We start from the raw sequence: 19,027 nt of genomic DNA, 5'->3' as shown, positions 1-19,027 counted from the left end.
CTCTCTACTAGCCAGATGTAGTGGCACATACCAGAGGCAGGAGGATCTCTGTGAGTTCGAGGCCAGCCTGGTCTACAAGGTGAGTTCTAGGACAGTCAGGGCTGTTACACAAAGAAACCCTACCCCCGAATATATAAGTAGATAGATGATAGATAGATAGACAGACAGATAGATAGATAAATAAATGGATGGATGGATGGATGAATGAATGAATGAATATATGCATGTGTGTATGTGTATGTATGTATGTATGCCTCTATCGATGCCAGTTAACAAAAATAAGTGAACTGGCCTTGTGTGTAAGACCTGCACACTGGTACTATTTTAAAAAAAAAAAAAAAAAAGGAAAAAAAAATCTTGATTATTTTTCCATTTTTTTCCTGATAGTTTCATACATGTATATAAAAATTTTTAGTCATTTTGGCTTTGTTTTTGTTTTTTGAGACAGGATCTCACTATGTTACCTCACCTGGAACTTGCTATGTATACCAGGCTGGCCTCTGAAAAAGTTAAAAGATCCACCTGCCTCTGCCTTCCCAGTACTTTGATTAAAGGCGTGTGTCACCATGCCCAGCACATTTAATTTCTTTAAAAGAAAGACTCCATTTTTTTTTTAACATAAAGTCTCAAGTAGCCTAGGCTAGACTCCAAGTCCCCTATGTAACCAAGAATGATGGTGAATTCTTGATCCTTCTGCCTCCAATTCCCAAGTGTTAAGGATTATAAGCATGTACCATCACATCAGGTTTATTCCGTATTAGGGATCAAACCCAAGGCTTGCTGCAAGCTAGTTAAGAACTCTGCCGACTGAACTATATCCCCAGCCCTGTGATCTCAATTTTTATTTTTTTTATTTTATTTATTTATTTATTTATTTTTGCTTTTTTTTTTTCCGAGACAGGGTTTCTCTGTGTAGCTTTGAGCCTTTCCTGGAATTCGCTTTGGAGACCAGGCTGGCCTCGAACTCACAGAAATCCGCCTGCCTCTGCCTCCCAAGTGCTGGGATTAAAGGCATGTGCCACCACCGCCCGGCTCATGATCTCAATTTTTAAACACAGGTGAAGGTGGAGGGCTACAACCATTTAACAATATTCTGTAAGTTACATAACCCTCAAAGGCTGCTTTTCTCCAAAGGTGGCATTAGCTGCTCATCCTGGGCCACTCTGCTTGTTACTGACAGGAGGCCACTGCTCAGCCCTTGTTTACAGACAGGAAACCATCACACATGCTCAAAGGGTTAAATGTTAATGCCACTCAGCCAGTATCCGAGGGGCCACAGTGTCTGGGGTGCTTACTAGAATGGACAGAGAAAGAAAGCCTCATGAGCTGGGAGCAGCAAGTGTCTCCACCCTGCACTGCTGAGGTACTGTGCAGCTTCTGCCTGTGGGCTGGCTGCTGTGTTTACAGTTGCCTGGTTGTTCTCTCTGCCTTTTTGAGTGTTTACAGAGCCCGTTACTATCCCATCTGGTTCCACCCTATGGTCTCCATTGTCCCATCTGCACTGCTGGCTGAACTGCAACCTGACCCTCAGCTTCCACCTATCCTGTCCAACCCCTCTGCCTGGCAGCCACCTTAACTGGGTTCTGAGAGTCCAAAATAATGAAATCCCTTAAAAAGTGGGCCAGAGGGTCCAAAAGTCCACCACTAAATTAAGTCCTAAAAGTTCTCAGTTTGACTGCTAAGGCAATCTCAGACTGTGGGATTCTACTCACCGACTGATAAGCTAATATTCTCAAGAATTAATTAGGACCATAATTTTCCATATGAATGCTTATAAGGTAAGTTATTTTAAAGACTGTAAGAACCATTTAAAAAATACAGTGACAAATATTTACCAGGAACCAACAAGTTATCACAATTAGTTCTTCCAGAGTAATTTATTAACCACAGAGGAGAAAAATTTGCAAGCTACAGGGTAAGAAGTCTGCTGTGTCATGGAGTCTACACTCGGAGGCTTTGAATTTATTTTTTACAGAGAAAAATGTTAGAATAGCCGGGAGGTGGTGGCCCAGGCCCTTTAATCCCAGCACTCAGGAGGCAGAAGCAAGAGGATCTCTGTGAGTTCAAGGCCAGCCTGGTCTACAAAGTGAGATCCAGGACAGCCAGGACTCCACAACACAATGAAACCCTGTATTGAAAAGCCAACACACAAACAAAAAGAAGTCTTGCCCTCAGAAGTATGTGTAACCTAGGAGATGACATAGCCTGTAGAAAAGCTGTACAGGAGGATGTAACCACAGACAATAACTGTTGTTGTTGTTTTTTTTAAAGATTTATTTATTTACTATGTATACAGTGTTCTGCCTGCATGTATGTCTGCAGGCCAGAAGAGGGCACCAGATCTCATTACGGGTGGTTGTGAGCCACCATATGGTTGCTGGGAATTGAACTCAGGACCTCTGGAAGAGCAGTCAGTTCTCTTGACCACTGAGCCATCTCTCCAGCCCCAATAACTGTTTTTTATTTAAAAAGCAGACAGCAAGACGGCTCGGTGGGTAAAGGAGCTTGCCACCAAGGCTGACAATCTCAGCTTGATCCCTGGGTTCTGGGTGGTTCTGACCTCCAAACGTGTACCATGGTATGCAAAAGCACGTAAGTACACAAATAAGATAAATAAATGTAGCTCAATGGTAGACACTTAAGCAGCATGCATTAAATCCTAGGTTCAATCTCAAATTAAGGGGGGGTTGAGAGGAAGGAAGCTTGGGGGCTGGGAAGATGGCCCAGTGGTCAAGAAACCTTGTTGCTCTTCCAAAGGACCCAAATTCAGGTCCCAGCACTCACAATGGGCAGCTCACAACCACCTATAATTCCAGTTCCAGGAGATCGTCTGGTTTCTAAAGGTACCAGGCATACACATGAAGCAAAATACATACTTGCAGGCAAACATCCATATACATAAATAAATCTTTTTTAAAAAATAGAAGTTGATGGGCATTTTGTAAAATGTTGAGCAAATATGTTCAAAACCACTGATCCTTGTTTAATAATTTTAAAACAGGAAATTGTTTTAAAATTGTTTTGTAGCTACTAAAAAACATATTTGTTTTGTTTTTTTGAGACAGGGTTTCTTTGTATAGCCCTGGCTGGCCTTGAACTTGAGAGACCCACCTTTCTCTGTCTCCCAAGTGCTGGGATTGAATGTGTGTACCACCACTGCCTGGCCTAAAAAAATATTTTATTTGTACAACCAGCAATTAAAGGGAAAATGCTATCACTTTGCCTTTTCCTTAGGAAATTTAGCTTCCAGCTGACCAAAGAGTCTTAGATAGATGAAGGTTTTCAAAAAGATAAAAAAAAAAATGGAAGTATTGCTGTGCATAAATGTGTGTGTTTATATGTGTATGTGTGCTTGTATGTATATGTGTGTGTGCATGTGCAAGCATGTGCTTATGTGTTTGTATATGTATACATATGTATGTGCCTATGTGTGCAAATGTATATATTATTGTGTATGTATTATCCACAAGTGTGTGAGTATACACCTGCGTAGTAGACTATTATTTTAAGATGTGTTATTTTTGTTTATGTTGCATTCGTTTAACTGTGAAGCTGTTAACATACCTAATGGTCTAATAAAGAACTGAATGGCCAATACTGAGGCAGGAGAAAGGATAGGTGGGGCTGGCAGGCAGAATATATAGAGGGAGAAATCTGGGAGGAAGAAGAAGAAAGAGATCTAGGAGCCAGAGGAGCAGGACTTCAGGGGCCAGCCATCCAGCTACACAGCAAGCCACAGAGTAAGAGTTAGTCTAAGTCTCCGTGTATAATTTATTTGGGAGCTGGGTGGCGGGCCCCCCAAAAGAATAAAATACCAACAACACCACACCTGTGCACATATATGCAGAGGACAGAGGAAGACATCATGTGTCCTCCTGTCTTGCTCTCTAACTTACTCCCTTGAGACAAGGTCTCTCACTAAACTGGAAGCTCATTTGTCTCCATTTCTCAATGTCAGGGCTATCTGTGTATAAATGTGTGTGTGTTTATATGTGTATGTGTGCTTGTGTGTATATATGTGTGTGCATGCGCAAGCAAGGGTCCCTTGCATACTAGGCCACGTGTTCAATCTACCACTGAGATGGAAAATTCTTTCCATATTTTTGGTTTTGTTTCAACATTACTGCTCAAGCTTTACTACCTCCAAATTTCAACAACTCTAGAAAAAGTTATCAAGACTTCAGTTCATAGGGGTTAGCACTCATCTCTACAGTACTTTAACCAGAGAACTAAATTGACTTTAAGCAAAAGAGGCCTTGATCACTGAGGTGTTTTATCTTCTGAAGTGTCTTTATCACACGTCAACACTCTTTCCTTCTATGAATAACTTTCTTTTCTTGGAGGTCTTTCTCTTGCTTCCCCACCCAGCATTATAACCACTCCAAGCTGCCCTATTTGCCCACCCACCCTGGCCTCAAAGGCACCTGTCACAGCCACACACTAATCCTCCCACAAACTAGCTTTTATCTGAGCAGAGCTATAAACTCAGTGAATATCCAAATCTATCCAGCTTTCCCTAGCAAATTCTTAACCATGGAATCAGCATTGACGCGCAAGGTTAAACCTCTCAGAGGAATTCTAAAACCAGATATATTAACTATGAAAACATAAAAATAAACTAGGCCTGTGTGCCCATACAGGTTGCTAATACAACCATTAGCAAAGTCAACAGTGCATCGAATTGTGATCAAATCCATCAAGACATTATCCATAAACACAAGAAGTTATCTTTCTCTCTGTTGAAAAATACCAACCATGTACAGCTTGATGGTAGAACACCTTAGATACTGGAGGCCCTGTGTTTAATCAGAAGAACTACCAAATAAAAACAAGAATGAGCCAGGTTTGGTGGCTCACACTTTTAATCCCAGTACTAAAGGAGGCTTGGGCAGGAAAGAATCTCTGCAAATTCAAGGCCAGCCTGGTCTACAGAGTGAGTTTCAGGACAGCCAGGACTGCTACACAGAGAAACCCTGTCTCAAAAAACTAAAATGAAACCAAAACAAAAATAACCCACCATAGCAAGAACAGCTTCATGTTTATAAAATTATCCAGTACTTTCTTTCTGGACCACTTTTCTGAGTGATTCTCCACCCTGAAATTACAGCAGCTGGCTCCACATAGCATGGCCATTAGTGCTTTATCTGACAGTGGACAAGAGATCAATCCAGACACAACCTTGGTTGAGAATTCAAGTGCAAGGGCCCCGTCCCTGAGGTGGAACTGCCCTGGCCATCCAGACTTTCACTTGGACAATATATAGGGAAGACCCCAAAAATAGTTTAGAAGTTTTGCTGTCACACCAAGGACTGATTCTTTAGGTTGCCATTAATGTTTCATGAACCCTGATAACACTAATTTGTGTCACTTTCTCTGTAAAGGTGTCATTTAGTCAAGGCTCTCCTCCTCAGATAAGCTGAGCAAATAATGGAACCAAAACTCATAGTTAAGGTATCCACCTGCCAAGCCATGAAAATAACTCAGCAGATAAAGGTGCTTGCCACCTGAGTTCAATCCCCAGGACCTGCATGGTAGAAAGAAAGAACCGACTGCAGCAAGATGTCTTCTGACCTCTACACATGTGCAATGGCACATATGCTCAATTGCTCTCTCCGGCACACAGACACACACACACACACACACACTCTCTCTCTCTCACACACACACACTCTCTCTCTCTTTAAAAATGGATAATTTTGCTGCATGAAATTTTTATCTGCAAATTCTTTATAATAATATAGTTTTAGTTATTGAGAGAGAGAAAGAAGCAGGGAATCTCTGTGAGTTTGAGTCTAGTCTATACAGTGAATTCCAGGCCAGACAGGGCTACACAGTAAGACTCTGTCTCAAAAGAGAGAGGTTTATTTTATTTTTAATTATGCATATATATATATATATATATATATATATATATATATATGTGTGTGTGTGTGCGTGCAAGTGCCCCGATAGGCCAAAAGAGGATGTCGGTCCCCTTGAGCTGGAGTTATAGGCAGTTATGAGCCGACCATCATGGATCTGGACTCAAACTCGGGTCCTCTGCAAGAGCAACAAGCTCTCTGGCCTTTCTTTTTCTTTTTGCTTTTGTTTAAGGACTTGCTGCCAGCACAAGAAACACCAAGAGATAAGAACAACCTAGCTTGGGGCTGGAAAGATGGTTCAGTGGTTAAGAGCACTGGCTGCCCTTCCAGAGGACCTGAGTTCAATTCCCAGCAACCACGTGGCAGCTCACAACTATCTGTAGCTCCAGTTCCAAGGTATCCAACATCCTTACACAGATATGCTTGCAGACAAAACACCATTACACGTGAAATAAAAATAAATAAATAGATGGGCGGTGGTGGAGGTGCACACCTTTAATCCCAGCACTCAAGAGGCAGAGGCTGAGTTTGAGGCCAGCCTGGTCTACAGAGTGAGTCCCAGGACAGTCAGGGCAACAGAGAAACCCTGTCTCAAAACAAAACAAAATAAAAACCAAACAATAAAAAAGAAAGAAAAGCAAATACTAAACAAACAACTCAGCTGAAGAATTCAGACTTCAACAGACACAATCCACCTCCTACATCTTATACCTTCAAGGATGAAGATACTAAAGCTTGAAGTTTCCTCTGAAACATTTCTCTCCAATACTTTTCCCAAGAAAAGACAACAAACTGAAAGGCCTAAGCAGCTGATAACAAGACACACTACACTAAACATCTAAAAAAAAACAAATTCTGAGGTGCAATTTCAACTAGCTCCACAATTTTTTTGACCCAATCTTTGTAAATTGCAGATTACCAAACTGTGTAACAGGAGATAATTTTAAAGGAGTGTGAGGTGGTATAAAGTTGGGGATGCAGCCCAGTGAAAAAGAGATACCTAGCCTGAGAAAAGGGCCTGGGATCAACATCACAGATGCAAGCAAACAAACCTATCAAAGCAGGAGCAATAGCTCTGATTAAGAGCGTTTGCTGCCTTGCTGCACAATCACGAGGCCCTGAGTTCAGATCCCAGCATTCAGGTAATACACAGGGTGTGTGTGTGTGTGTGTGTGTGTGTGTGTGTGTGTGTGTGTGTGTGTGTAAACGCAAAATGCCTGATCTAATGCCCCGCAGTGTGCACAAAGCTACACACACATGCTCATACACTCACAGAGAAATGGTCCCACAAATAAATAAGTCTTTAAGGGGGGCAGAGGTATCTGGAGAGATGGCTCAGCATGTAGGGGTACTTGTCACCAAGCTTGACAACCTGAAACCCACAAGGTGGAAAGAGAGAAACAATTCCTGAAAGCCATCTTCTAACACACACACACAATCTACATTGGAACTGACCCCAGTAAAATGACTTTACAACTCTCTAAATGGTTCATGAATTAATAAAAGCAGCTATGGGAACATTATTCATTAACCTTAAAGGCTAAAAGATACCAACTTTTTCATTGTAATCAGTTAAAAAAAAACTTTAATTAAAAAATTTTTAACATTCTAGGTTCACAGTAAAACTGAGTAGACAGAGACTCATACATACTCCCCAGCAATATGAGCAAAAGTCTCCCTAAGGTGAACCATTTTCAAAAAGCAAACCAACACATCCCCTCTGGAAACAAACCAAGACAGTATCTTAGGAAAGAGTAGTTTCAAAATACCAACTCCGACTGTAAAGCAGCACAGTTGTGCACACTGACCAATTGTGGTGGTATTGTGTTCCCCAAAATATTTTGCATCCTAATAAACTTATCTGGGGTCAGAGAACAGACAGCCAATAGATACAGAGGCTAGAAAATGGTGGCACTCACACCTTTAATCCTAGCATTCCAGAGACAGAAATCCCTCTGGATCTCTGTGAGTTCAAGGCCACATTGGAAACAGCCAGGCATGGTGACTCACACCTTTAATCCCAGAAAGCAGCCTTTAATCCCAGGGAGTGGTGGTAGAAAGCAGAAAGGTTTATAAGGCATGAGGACCAGAAACTGGAAGCATTTGGCTGATTAAGCATTTGGCTGGTTAAGCTTCAGGCTTTCGAGCAGCAATTCGGCTGAGACCCATTCTGGATGAGGACTTAGAGGCCTCCAGTCTGAAGAGACAAGACCAGCTGAGGATCTGGCAAGGTGAGATAGCTGTGGCTTGTTCTGGTACTCTGACCTTCCAGCACTGACCCCAATACCTGGCCTCGGGTTTGATCTTTTTAATAAGAACTGTTAAGATTCATGCTACAACCAATCTTCAGACACAGCGACACTTACCATGTAACACCCAACAAGGAAGGCGGCATTTGCTTGTTTTCTCTGATCAGTGCCGGTAAAATGTATAATTTTCTTCCTCAGCATTGTAATGGACTACAGCAAAACAAACTGTTGTTAGTTTTCTTGACCACTTCAAGTTTCCTAAAATTCTATTTTGTTACAAATTCTACATCTCACATGCATAAGCGTCTAGATATCAAACCTCTCAGAATAACACTGATGCCCTGAAATATCAGGTGCCTTCCCATGAGACATATTGTGACATTAGAATGACTTAAAATTAAAGGGAAAAAGGGAAATGTGAATAGCTATATTCCTAAAGATGGGCCAACCTCCTGGTCATTTCAGAAAGCTATGGACAGAGCCAAGAACTCTCAACACTAAGAACAGAAACTGATGTATCCAGAGTCTATGGGGACTAAAGTTCTCCCTGAAGGCCACTGTCACTCAACAGTGCCATGTCTGTCTGAGACATAAGATTATGGCATTATCCACAACTAGTGACATGGGTAGGAAACTGAATAAATGTCCCAATGTGAAAAATCATCAACAAAGCAAGGCTTCCTATAACAGGAGATATAAGAAGCTGGAAAGGTTGGATGAAGAATCCCTCCTGTTTGCTTGAGACAGAGTCTCACTATTAGCCCTGGCTGGCCTGAGCTCATTATGTAGATCAGGCTGGCCTTGTAGACCCACTTGCCTCCTAATTGCTAGGATTAAAGGCATTAACCAACAAGTCTGATCTATTTGCTTTCTAAAAAATCTCCAATCCTGGACTGGAGAGATGGTTCGGTGATTGAGAGCACTTGCTGCTTTTGAAGAAGGCCTGGATTTGATTCCCAGCACCCACATGGTAGTTCATATCTGTCTGTAACTCCAGTTCTAGGGGATCCAATACTCCTCTGACATCCGAGGGCACTGTACACACATGCATGAAAAATACTCATACACATTAAAAAAAAAAAAAAGCCAGTAACTTAAAAGGATATACAGAACAAAGACAATCCATGAGTCAGCAGCTGAATGGCCTCTTCTCAATTATGAAAATTAAGTGTACAGTGAGGAATCTGTGTATGTTTCTCTACGTATGTTATACTTCAACAGGAAGTTAAAAAGAAAAGGAAGCCATCATCACCCAGCACTTCCCCAGTGGCACTTCACTAATGTGAAATGCATCAAGGCTGGAACAGAGTATGTTCAGCTCAATTTGAAAGCACTGCATGTCCCAGTGTCTCTACCATCAATGTGTACTACTTTTCCTTTAGTGATTCACATGGACTGAGAGACCTAAATCAATGAAAAATAGAAACAAAAACTAACCATCCATTGGCAGCGCAGGCACCCTCTTCACCCAGGCACTCTGAATTTCACTAGCTATACGGGAAGTAAGGTTTCAGACAGGCTGGTGTTCAACTTGTCAGTGCTTCTAGCAAGTCATTAGAAAGGAATGCACTCATTTCTGGTGACACAAAGAATAAAAGTCTCTAACAGGCTAGGCATGAAGGTGCATGCACAGGTGCACACACACACATAGACTTACTCTTTCAAAACTAAAGCAAAGAAACAACAGTTGAGAGGAGAGGGAATTATATTTAGTCTCTTGGCCCTGTGGGAACAAAAGACAGCCACTGACAAGTGGAAAGGGGAGAGGGACCCAAGATAGAGGCCACAGATGTTGACTCTGCTATTTAAGAGGGCCTGGGAAGAAGTCTGCTCTCATGTCTGAGTGAATATAGTTGACGCTCTGGAGGGGAAAATAACTCCCTTACTCATAAACTTGTAATGATGTTAAGCAAAAATAAATGCTATTTGTTTTGCATAGTTCTCTGGTAAGTAACCCATCAGTAAGTTTTTGTTTGTCTTTAATTCCTGCTAACAAAATCAGTATTTTCTACTTGATAGTTTATGACGACTAGTTACTTTTTTAAAACTTGAGACATGGTCTCACTATGTAGTCCTTGCTGGCCTGAAACTCACTATGTAGATCAGACTGGTCACAAACTCGCAGAGATCTACCTGTCTCTGCCTCCCAAGTGCGGAGATCAAAGGCATATACCATCACGCCCAGCTAATTACTCCTTCAGTGTCTGATCAGTAATTCAGTTTCTAAATAAAGAAATGGGATTTGTGTTCACACTGTGTGCTCTCAGTGAGGCAGCCTCAAGGACACGCCAATGACCCTTGGCTCTCTCACTCCCCAGTCAGATGTATAAAGGGTCCAAGCTGAAGAACAACTCATGCAACACTATGTGAGTTTCCAGCTTAGAGAACAAAGTAGAGTCTTGCTTTCCATTCATCAGTGTTCCTCTTTAAAAGGGAGGCAGGGCTGGTTGGTGGTGGCACACGCCTTTAATCCCAGCACTTGGGAGGAAGAGGCAGGTGGATCTCTGTGAGTTCAAGGCCAGCCTAGTCTACAGAGTGAGTTCCAGGAAAGGAGCAAAGCTACACAGAGAAACCTGTCTTGAAAAACCAAAAGTAAATAAATAAATAAATAAATAGCTGGGCGGTGGTGGCTCACGCCTTTAATCCCAGCACTCGGGAGGCAGAGGCAGGAGGATCTCTGTGAGTTCGAGGCCAGCCTGGACTACCAAGTGAGTTCCAGGAAAGGTGCAAAACTACACAGAGAAACCCTGTCTCGAAAAACCAAAAATAAATAAATAAATAAATAAATAAATAAATAAATAAATAAATAAATAAAATAAAAAATAAGGGAGGTAGGAAGAATGATGGCCAAAGCCTGGATTCAGTTCCCATTAGGTCAGATAAGAAGGGACCTAGTTAACTAACTGCCTTTTACTCTGAGTATCTTCAATCCAAACCAGAATCAAATAACCCAAATATAACCCATTCCATTAAAACTAGAATAGAAAACGAGTTACGTGTGTTGGCATATCATATCCATGAGGGGATGCAGACACTTCGAGGCCAGTATGGGTTACACATAAGTGTGTCTCAAAGCCCAGAAAAACCTCTAGGGATAAAATATATGCAGTATAAGTTTAGAAAAAAAATTATTATTTTTTTAATATACCAGTGTTTTTTCCTGCTTACGTTATGTATGTGTACTATGTGTTTGCCTGGTGCACACAGACCAGAAGTGGGTGTCATATCCTCTAAAACACCTGTGACAGTTATGAGTCACCATGTGGGTCTCTGAAAGAGCATCCAGTGCTCTTGACTGCTAAGCCATTTCTCCAAACTCAGAAAAATAAAAATAAAATATATATTTTAAATACTGCTACAATGAGAAACAAGATCCTGCCCTGTTTTTGAGACACTTTCACAATGCAGATCAGGCTATACAGTCTTGTACAGTCACATACAGCAATGAATTCACAACAATCCTCCAAGCACTGAGATCACAGGTGCAGACCACCACACCATTAAAACTTTTGGTATGTTTTGAAGACACACTTCAGTAGGAAACTAGTTTCTTGGTAAGCCTTTTCTGTTATTAAAGATAAGACCTTTCTGTCTAGCACAGGCTTGCCCTGAACTTGGGATCCCCCACCTGAATGCACTAGCACCAGCAGGCCTGATCTGAAACTGTTTTGTTTTGTAAGAGAAAGTATTCTTTCAAATTCTGAATTTTTTAAATACTTTTTAAAAGGAGGTAGGTCTCCTTTGCTTTACTCTAAAATGTTGCTGAGTGATCACTTCACTCAAACCTTGAGTGAAAAGATTAACCTTGAGGGGACTCTAAGAGGGACAAGCATGGATCACCTTAGAAGGTTGAGAACATGAGGGAACAGAATAGTTGAGTTGGGGGAAGGACGGAGAGGGAGAGCAATGAGAGAGGTATCTTTTTTTTTTTTTTTTTTTTTTGGTTTTTTGAGACAGGGTTTCTCTGTGTAGCTTTGCGCCTCTCCTGGAACTCACTTGGTAGCCCAGGCTAGCCTCAAACTCACAGAGATCCGCCTGGCTCTGCCTCCCGAGTGCTGGGATTAAAGGCGTGCGCCAACACCGCCCGGCGAGAGAGGTATCTTGATAGAGGGAGCCATTATGGGTTTAGGGAGAAACCTGGTACAAGGGAAATTCCAGGAATCCACAAGGATGACCCCAGCTAAGACCCTAGCAATAGTGGAGAGGGTGCCTGAACTGGTCTTTTCCTGTAATCGGATGGGTGACCACCCTAATTGTCATAGAACCTTCATCTAGTAACTGATGGAAGCAAATACAGAGATCCACAGCTAAGCACTGAGCTGAGCTCCTAGAGTCCAGTCGAAGAGAAGGAGGAGGGATTATATGAGCAAGGGGGGGAGGGGTCAAGATCATGATAGAGAAATCCATAGAGACAGATGATCTAAGATAGTGGGAGCTCAGAGACTCTGGACTGACATCTGGGGAGCATGGGACCGAACTAGGCCCTCTGATAGTCTTATGGCTTGGTCTGTTTGTGGGGCCCCTGGCAGTTGGACTAGGATTTATCCCTGGTGCATGAACTGGCTTTTTGAGCCCATTCCCTATGGTGGGATACCTTGTTCAGCCTTCATGCAGGCAGGGAGGGGCTTGGTCCTGCCTCAACTTGATATACTAGGCTTTGTTGACTTCCCAAGAGAGGCCATATCCTCTCTGATGAGTGGATGGTCGGTGGGGTGGAGAAGAGGTAGGGGGAAGCAGGAGGAGGGGGGGGGGAGGGGGAACCGTGGTTGGTATGTAAAATGAAAAAAAAAAGATTTACCTTGAGCTTCTTATTTATCTTGCAACAATATCTGTAAACCATTGCCAGATTGAGTGGTCCAAAATCGGCATAGAAGCTTTAAAAAAAAATGAATAGAAACAAGTATGAATTAGCTGTTCTGAATGTAAATGCTCCTAAAATCAAATTATGGCAAGCGAGCATCCACCAACCCAAATTAACACATGCCATACAATTCTAAGGTCCTGTCCTACTAATACTAACAGGAATATTCTTGTAATCAACACCCATTTAAATACGCAACAAGTGGGACAGAGTTGTACCTCATTGGTGGAGAGAGCTCAGCTAGCATGCACCAGACAGACCTTGCTGCCCTCCCCTAACACACAGCACACACACCCCAGAGGTGTAGACTAACTCTAACCTCAATTAAGAAATTGTTTTGCATATATTGTCCACTAGCAAAACCAGTATCTTACATGTTCTTATTTTCACACAGCTCTGCAGTGCAAACTATTACAATATCAAATCTCAGTGTTTAAATGGAGGTTCTCTGTATCCTCAAAGATCTATTTTATTACCAAGAATCTGAAACAGTACCCAGCTGTAAGTGATCAGATATATGATTTTCCAAGGCTATGTCACCTGTACTCATACCAAGAGATTCTTCAGAAGACAGTTTAAAAGTCTCAGTCTTTTAAGAGGCAATACTTACTTCTCATACTCAAGTTCATTATCTATGCTGAAATAATGTTCGTTTGACGCACTCTTTGGTCTGCTGTAGAGAATGGCAAAACAAAGGCGATCTGAAATGGAAAAATTGCAATGTTCCTTCCTTCAAGCTATTAAAAAATGTGTCCCAAGTCAAGACCCAATTCTTTCCTGATGAATTCAAATATGGAAGGGGTTTTTTAATCGATTTTGTGTGTCCATGCCCCCCACCCCATGTTTCAGATGGGAAAGATAACAATGTATAAATTTTTAATTGATTTTGTGTCCATGTGCACCCCCTCCTCCTTCAGATTGGAAAGGTGACAATGTATAACTTCAAAAGAGCCTCTTTTGGTGAATAACAATAAATAAGCAAAAGTTTTAAAGAAGAAATTGCCTTAATCTGTAAGCTTCTACAGTGGTAGGTGATATTTCATGCAGTGATACTGTTTTGACTTCTGAAGCAACTAAGAAATCGCAGGGAACACACAGCATGCATTAGATGACTAGCCTGTAGCTATGCATCAAGTTTATGAGGACACCCTGAAAAGACACGCAGCAGGAAATAATCTTTTTTTTTTTTTTTTTTTTTTGGTTTTTCAAGACAGGGTTTCTCTGTGTAGCTTTGCGCCTTTCCTGGAACTCGCTTTGGAGACCAGGCTGGCCTCGAACTCACAGAGATCCGCCTGCCTCTGCCTCCCGAGTGCTGGGATTAAAGGCGTGCGCCACCACCGCCCGGCGAAATAATCTTTTTAAGTAAAAACAAAGAATGCTTTCAATATTGCTGATTACAGCTATAGAACACAAGAAGGTGTGTTTACACAATTCTTTTCACAGATGTGTATTTTTTTAAATTTGTGCTCACAGCTTTGAGTTTCTCACCGATTACTGTTAAAACCAAAGCAATGGGAGGCCCAACTGGGATGGAATCTGTTGCATGAATGCAGTCAGGGTGCTGTGGAGTTTAGCAAGAAGGGCAGTAATATTCAAAGGCTCTACTCTTACTCCCCAACCCCAGAAAAGGGCAATATCTAATAGTAATTAGATACCTACACTCAAAACATGGCAAAAATCAAGGACAGCCTTTGAAATATATATATATATTTTCAGACCAACTTGTTAGGGCTAAGAAACAACATAAGCTGGTACATCCTTTTCCCCAAATGGTAATTTAAATTTTTCTATCTGTGCCTCCACTCTCACAATCGCTGCACATATGTCCTAGTAAAGGCAACTACAAACTTCTAGCAGCCACATTCAAATGGGTGACAGGGCTAGTCCTTTCCAACCACAAATGACCTTTGATCCGTGGTGCTCAGTGCCTGGGCATTTCACTAGCTTCCAAGCGTAGGTGGAGAGGGTGTAGGGCACAGAGGTCATAAGCACACTAAGATGTCGGTTCACCCCAAAGCCACTAGCCCCAGAGGGGAGGTCAGTTGGGATCCTTGGGCAGCAAATCGCTACTCCAGCCAGCCCGAGTCCTACCCTGCCCTGAGCACTCACCTCGGATCACCTCGGCCACCCGAGGGGTCCCCGCGCCCTCCCGGCTCATGACTCCAAAGCATCTGGAAGGCAGGGCAAGAGAAGGGCCCAGCGGGTCCGGGGATGGCCGGCCACGGGAAGAAGAATGCAAGGGCGGCCACACCCCCGAAGTTTAAAAAACAGTGAAGTTTAAAGAGCCTCGCCCATGCATGGGCACGGCGACGCCCTGGCGGGTGACAAGCAGCAGACTGAGAGCCAGCCCCGGAAGTTCAAACTCTGGGCCGTCCCCGGGGTGGCCAGGGGCCAGTGTCCTGCAAAAGAGGCCAGGCCCACGGGCACGCGTGACCAGGGGTCAGATGCCCTGCAAAAACAGAGACCTGGCCCACGAGCACGCGCAACTAGGGCCAGCTGTCCGGCAAAGGAAGCAACCAGACATACAGGCACGCGTGGCCAGTGGCCAGCTGTCTTGCAAATGGGGCGATTCAGTTAGCTCAGAGTACACAGGGCCAGCTCAAAACCCGCCAGCCCGCACGACCCAGGCACGCATGATGAAGGATTTGGGGACAGGCCGGCGCCAGCCTCCACCACAGGCTCGGGACTCCCGCCTCCCCCGCCGCCGCCCACCACCAGGGGGCGCTGCGCGGCCCATACCGCTGAGCGTTACAGCTTGGACCAGACAGGTCGCGCTGGGCTTTGCAAGAAACTGTTTAGAACTAACTGCAAGATGATTTTAGCCTGCTAGAGTTGGGCATGAGCAGACTCCCAGCACTTGGGAGGCAGAGGTGGAAGGAAAATCAAGTGTTCAAGGTCAGTCTCACCTAAAGAAAATTCAAGGCCAACCTAAGCTGAGAGGCTCTCTCAATAAATAGGGGTTAAGATGGCTTAGCAGGTAAAGGCATTTACCCCTCAAAGATGCAGCCTGATTACCAGAGTTAATGCCCAGAACACACATAATGGTGGAAAGGTAAGAACCAACTGTACCTCTGACTTCCCTACACATCATAGGCACACATGTCTGTGCACAAACACTATATTTTTCAAATTAAAAATAAACCTAACACTCAGGTGACTTGCTATTTTAAAGGAATGGGAATAGTCTAAAAGCAAAATGCTTAATATGCTTCTTAGAAACCATTCAACAGTTTCAGTCTATGTCCTTAATCTCAAGAGAACAAGTTAACGTACAGGCGTGTGATCGCACTTTTGTTGTATGTCATATGATGCTAGGTCTGTGGATCTTTTTTTTATTTCTTCCCAAGTTTTTCTAAGTTTTCTACAGAAAAGCACCAAGGAGTGAAAAATTGTCAATGCCCTTCCCTTGAAAAAAAAGAAAAACAGCAAGTCTAGAAAATAAATTTTTAGGAAAAAAAATGACACATTATTTATAATTCCTAAAGACCTGCATAGTCCTTAACCTTATTGTAGAATTTCAGATGGATCAGATTAAGACAGAGACGCAGATACACACACACACACACACACACACACACACACACACACACAGCAGTGGTGTGGATTCCTTTCATACTTGCACCTGGGGAAGACTTTTCTCAGTTCAAAACACCATCAGAAAAATCAACCCGTAAATTGATATACTTTAAAACAGTTTTCACAACAATAAACACAAACAAGTCAAGGGAATAAGCTGTTAAGAATACTACTCTATTGGATGGAGAGATGGTTCAGCAGTTAAGAGCACTGATTGCTCTTCTAGAGGTCCTGAGTTCAATTCCCAACAACCACATGGTGGCTCACAACCACCTGTAATGAGATCTGGCATCCTCTTCTGGCCTGCAGGGACTCATGCAGGCAGAACACTGTGTCCATAATAAATAAATAAATCTTAAAAAAAAAAAAAAAAGAATACTCTAAATTCACCAAGCATACCCAACTTCAATTATGTTATTGTAAAAATTACAGAAATGCCATTTTAAAGTTTGAGATATTTTTTATTCATTTCTTTGTTTTGTATGTGTGGCATTCAGAGAACTTCTCTCTGGAATCCATTCTCCCCTGCCACCTTGTGGGTTCCAGGATCAAACTACAGTCTTCAGGCCTTCATGCAAGCTCCTCTACCCATGGAGCTATCTCACTAGCTCTGCCTGCATGTTTAACACATGGCTTTAACATGTGCCTTAAAATGTGTGTACATGCAACTACTGATATCTTTAAAGTAAAAAAATCTAGTCAGCAGTGGACACCTTTAGAGCAGGCGACTGGACATGAAACAAAGATGAGTAAGAGAGATTTATGCCTTTTTATAGCTTTTGAACTTTGGGTTACATACTATATATTCAAAAGAGCAACATTTTGAAAAACAAGCTTGCAGGCTAACAATGTTTATTCAAAGCTAAATTCCTATTAAGATGTGAAGCACTTTGCGAGGATGCCTGAAGGGGGCCCTTTCCACACACTGAAACCTGTGTGTGCTTTCTAATCTTTGGAAATTGCAAGATTTTTTTTTGTGTAGCTGGAAGTTTTTCTCTGGTCTGCCAGGCCCCCTGCAGAAGCTTATATTAATTATAACTGCTTTGCCATTAGCTCAGGTTTGTTACTGACTAGCTCTTACACTTAAATTAACCCATAATTCTTATTTATGTTTAGCTGCTGTGGATGATTGATAAATAAAACTCTGATTGGCCAGTAGCCAGGCAGGAAGGATAGGGTAGGCAGGACAAGGAGAAGAAGAATTCTGGGAGGTGGAAGGCTGAGGCAGAGAGACGCTGCCAGCTGCCGCCATGACTAGCAAGACGTAAGCCACGAGCCACATGGCAACTTATAGACTAATAGAAATGGGTTAATTTAAAATATAAGAACAGTTAGCAAGAAGCCTGCCATGGCCATACAGTTTATAAGTAATATAAGTCTCTGTGTGTTTACTTGGTTGGGTCTGAGTGGCTGTGGGACTGGCGGGTGAGAGAGATTTGTCCTGACCGTGGGCCAGGCAGGACCAGGAAAACAATAGCTACATTTAGCCACATGGCTTGGTACCTTTTCTCAGTTCTGCCTTGTCATCTTGCTTCCTCTGTGTCTGGCTGAAGACTCTTGACTCTGCTTTTCCTCTTCCCAGAATTCTCCTTGTCTGTTTATTCTGCCTATACTTTCTGCCTGGCTACTGGCCAATCAGCATTTTATTTATCAACCAATCAGAGCAACACGCATTCATAGCATACAGAACATTCCACAGCACTACCCCTTTTCTGTCTAATCAAAAAGGAAGGTTTTAACTTTAACACAGTAAAATGACATACACTAGAACAATTATCAAGCAAGGATACAGTTACAATATCTAGTCTATTTGTATTTGGCAAAATTAAAGAAAATATTCTATCCATCCTATATTTGTGAATCTAAAGTTTCATATCTAATTTATCTTTTATCATAACCAAGGAAAATTATAGACATAGAAAGATCAAATCGAACTCTAAAGGATATGCTAAATAAACAGAAAGGGGCAACAAAAACCCCCAGAAATAGATTGCATAATGCTCTATTAACCTTGAATTTTTTCAATCCTAATGAGGAACAACAGCTGCAGAGACATTGGATAATAGAAAAAAACTACAGAATTAAATCAGCTTATATACTTTAAAGATGTGCTAACCTCAAAACGGAAACCAGGATATGTGTTACACTGGGGATGAGGTTTTGCTTTTGTTTCTGCAGGAGAAATAAAGCTATGGATACGATCAAAAATGATAAAGGTTCGATTTAAACAAGAGAGACCTCTTAATTAGAAGAGGTGATAGTTCATCAACCAGCATGATCATCCAATTTAAATTAACTTATACAACTAACAAATGCTTTTCATTTAATCAGATATAGCTTGCCAAAAGGGAACCTCCCCAAAGTTAGTCTTGGGGAAAGGTTTTTGCTTTTGTCTTTCAGGAGAATGAAGGCTAAGGAATCTGAAGAACACTGGAGAAATGAGATGTCTGAAGAAAAGGGAAAAATCATCCAGAAAGAAA

The 19,027-nt window shown here is 42.1% G+C and overlaps 2 protein-coding genes across 3 annotated transcripts in view; both read right to left on the bottom strand.

Annotated features, from left to right (window-relative positions):
* Cdc14b (cell division cycle 14B) overlaps positions 1 to 19,027 on the bottom strand; it is a 93,835-nt gene that overhangs the window by 42,466 nt on the left and 32,342 nt on the right. The window contains exons 1-4 of one of the 2 annotated variants that reach the window (XM_059262743.1): positions 15,081 to 15,174; positions 13,582 to 13,672; positions 12,909 to 12,984; positions 8,228 to 8,320 (exon numbers count right to left, since the gene is read on the bottom strand). In XM_059262743.1, the coding sequence (XP_059118726.1) occupies positions 8,228 to 8,320; positions 12,909 to 12,984; positions 13,582 to 13,672; positions 15,081 to 15,129 (309 nt within the window). In that variant the 5' untranslated portion in view covers positions 15,130 to 15,174. Of the gene's footprint in view, positions 1 to 8,227; positions 8,321 to 12,908; positions 12,985 to 13,581; positions 13,673 to 15,080; positions 15,175 to 19,027 lie in introns of those variants that run through there. The other variant, XM_059262742.1, reaches the window with a different exon arrangement.
* The window catches only part of Prxl2c (peroxiredoxin like 2C), a 73,468-nt gene continuing 68,022 nt past the window's right edge, over positions 13,582 to 19,027 (bottom strand). Inside the window, exon 7 of the transcript XR_009379228.1 lies at positions 13,582 to 13,644. The gene's annotated coding sequence lies outside the window, so the exon portion shown is untranslated. The remainder of the gene's footprint in view (positions 13,645 to 19,027) is intronic.

Source organism: Peromyscus eremicus, chromosome 5, assembly GCF_949786415.1.
Source record: "Peromyscus eremicus chromosome 5, PerEre_H2_v1, whole genome shotgun sequence".
NCBI lineage: Eukaryota > Metazoa > Chordata > Mammalia > Rodentia > Cricetidae > Peromyscus > Peromyscus eremicus.
This window is presented reverse-complemented; position numbering and strand designations above follow the sequence as displayed.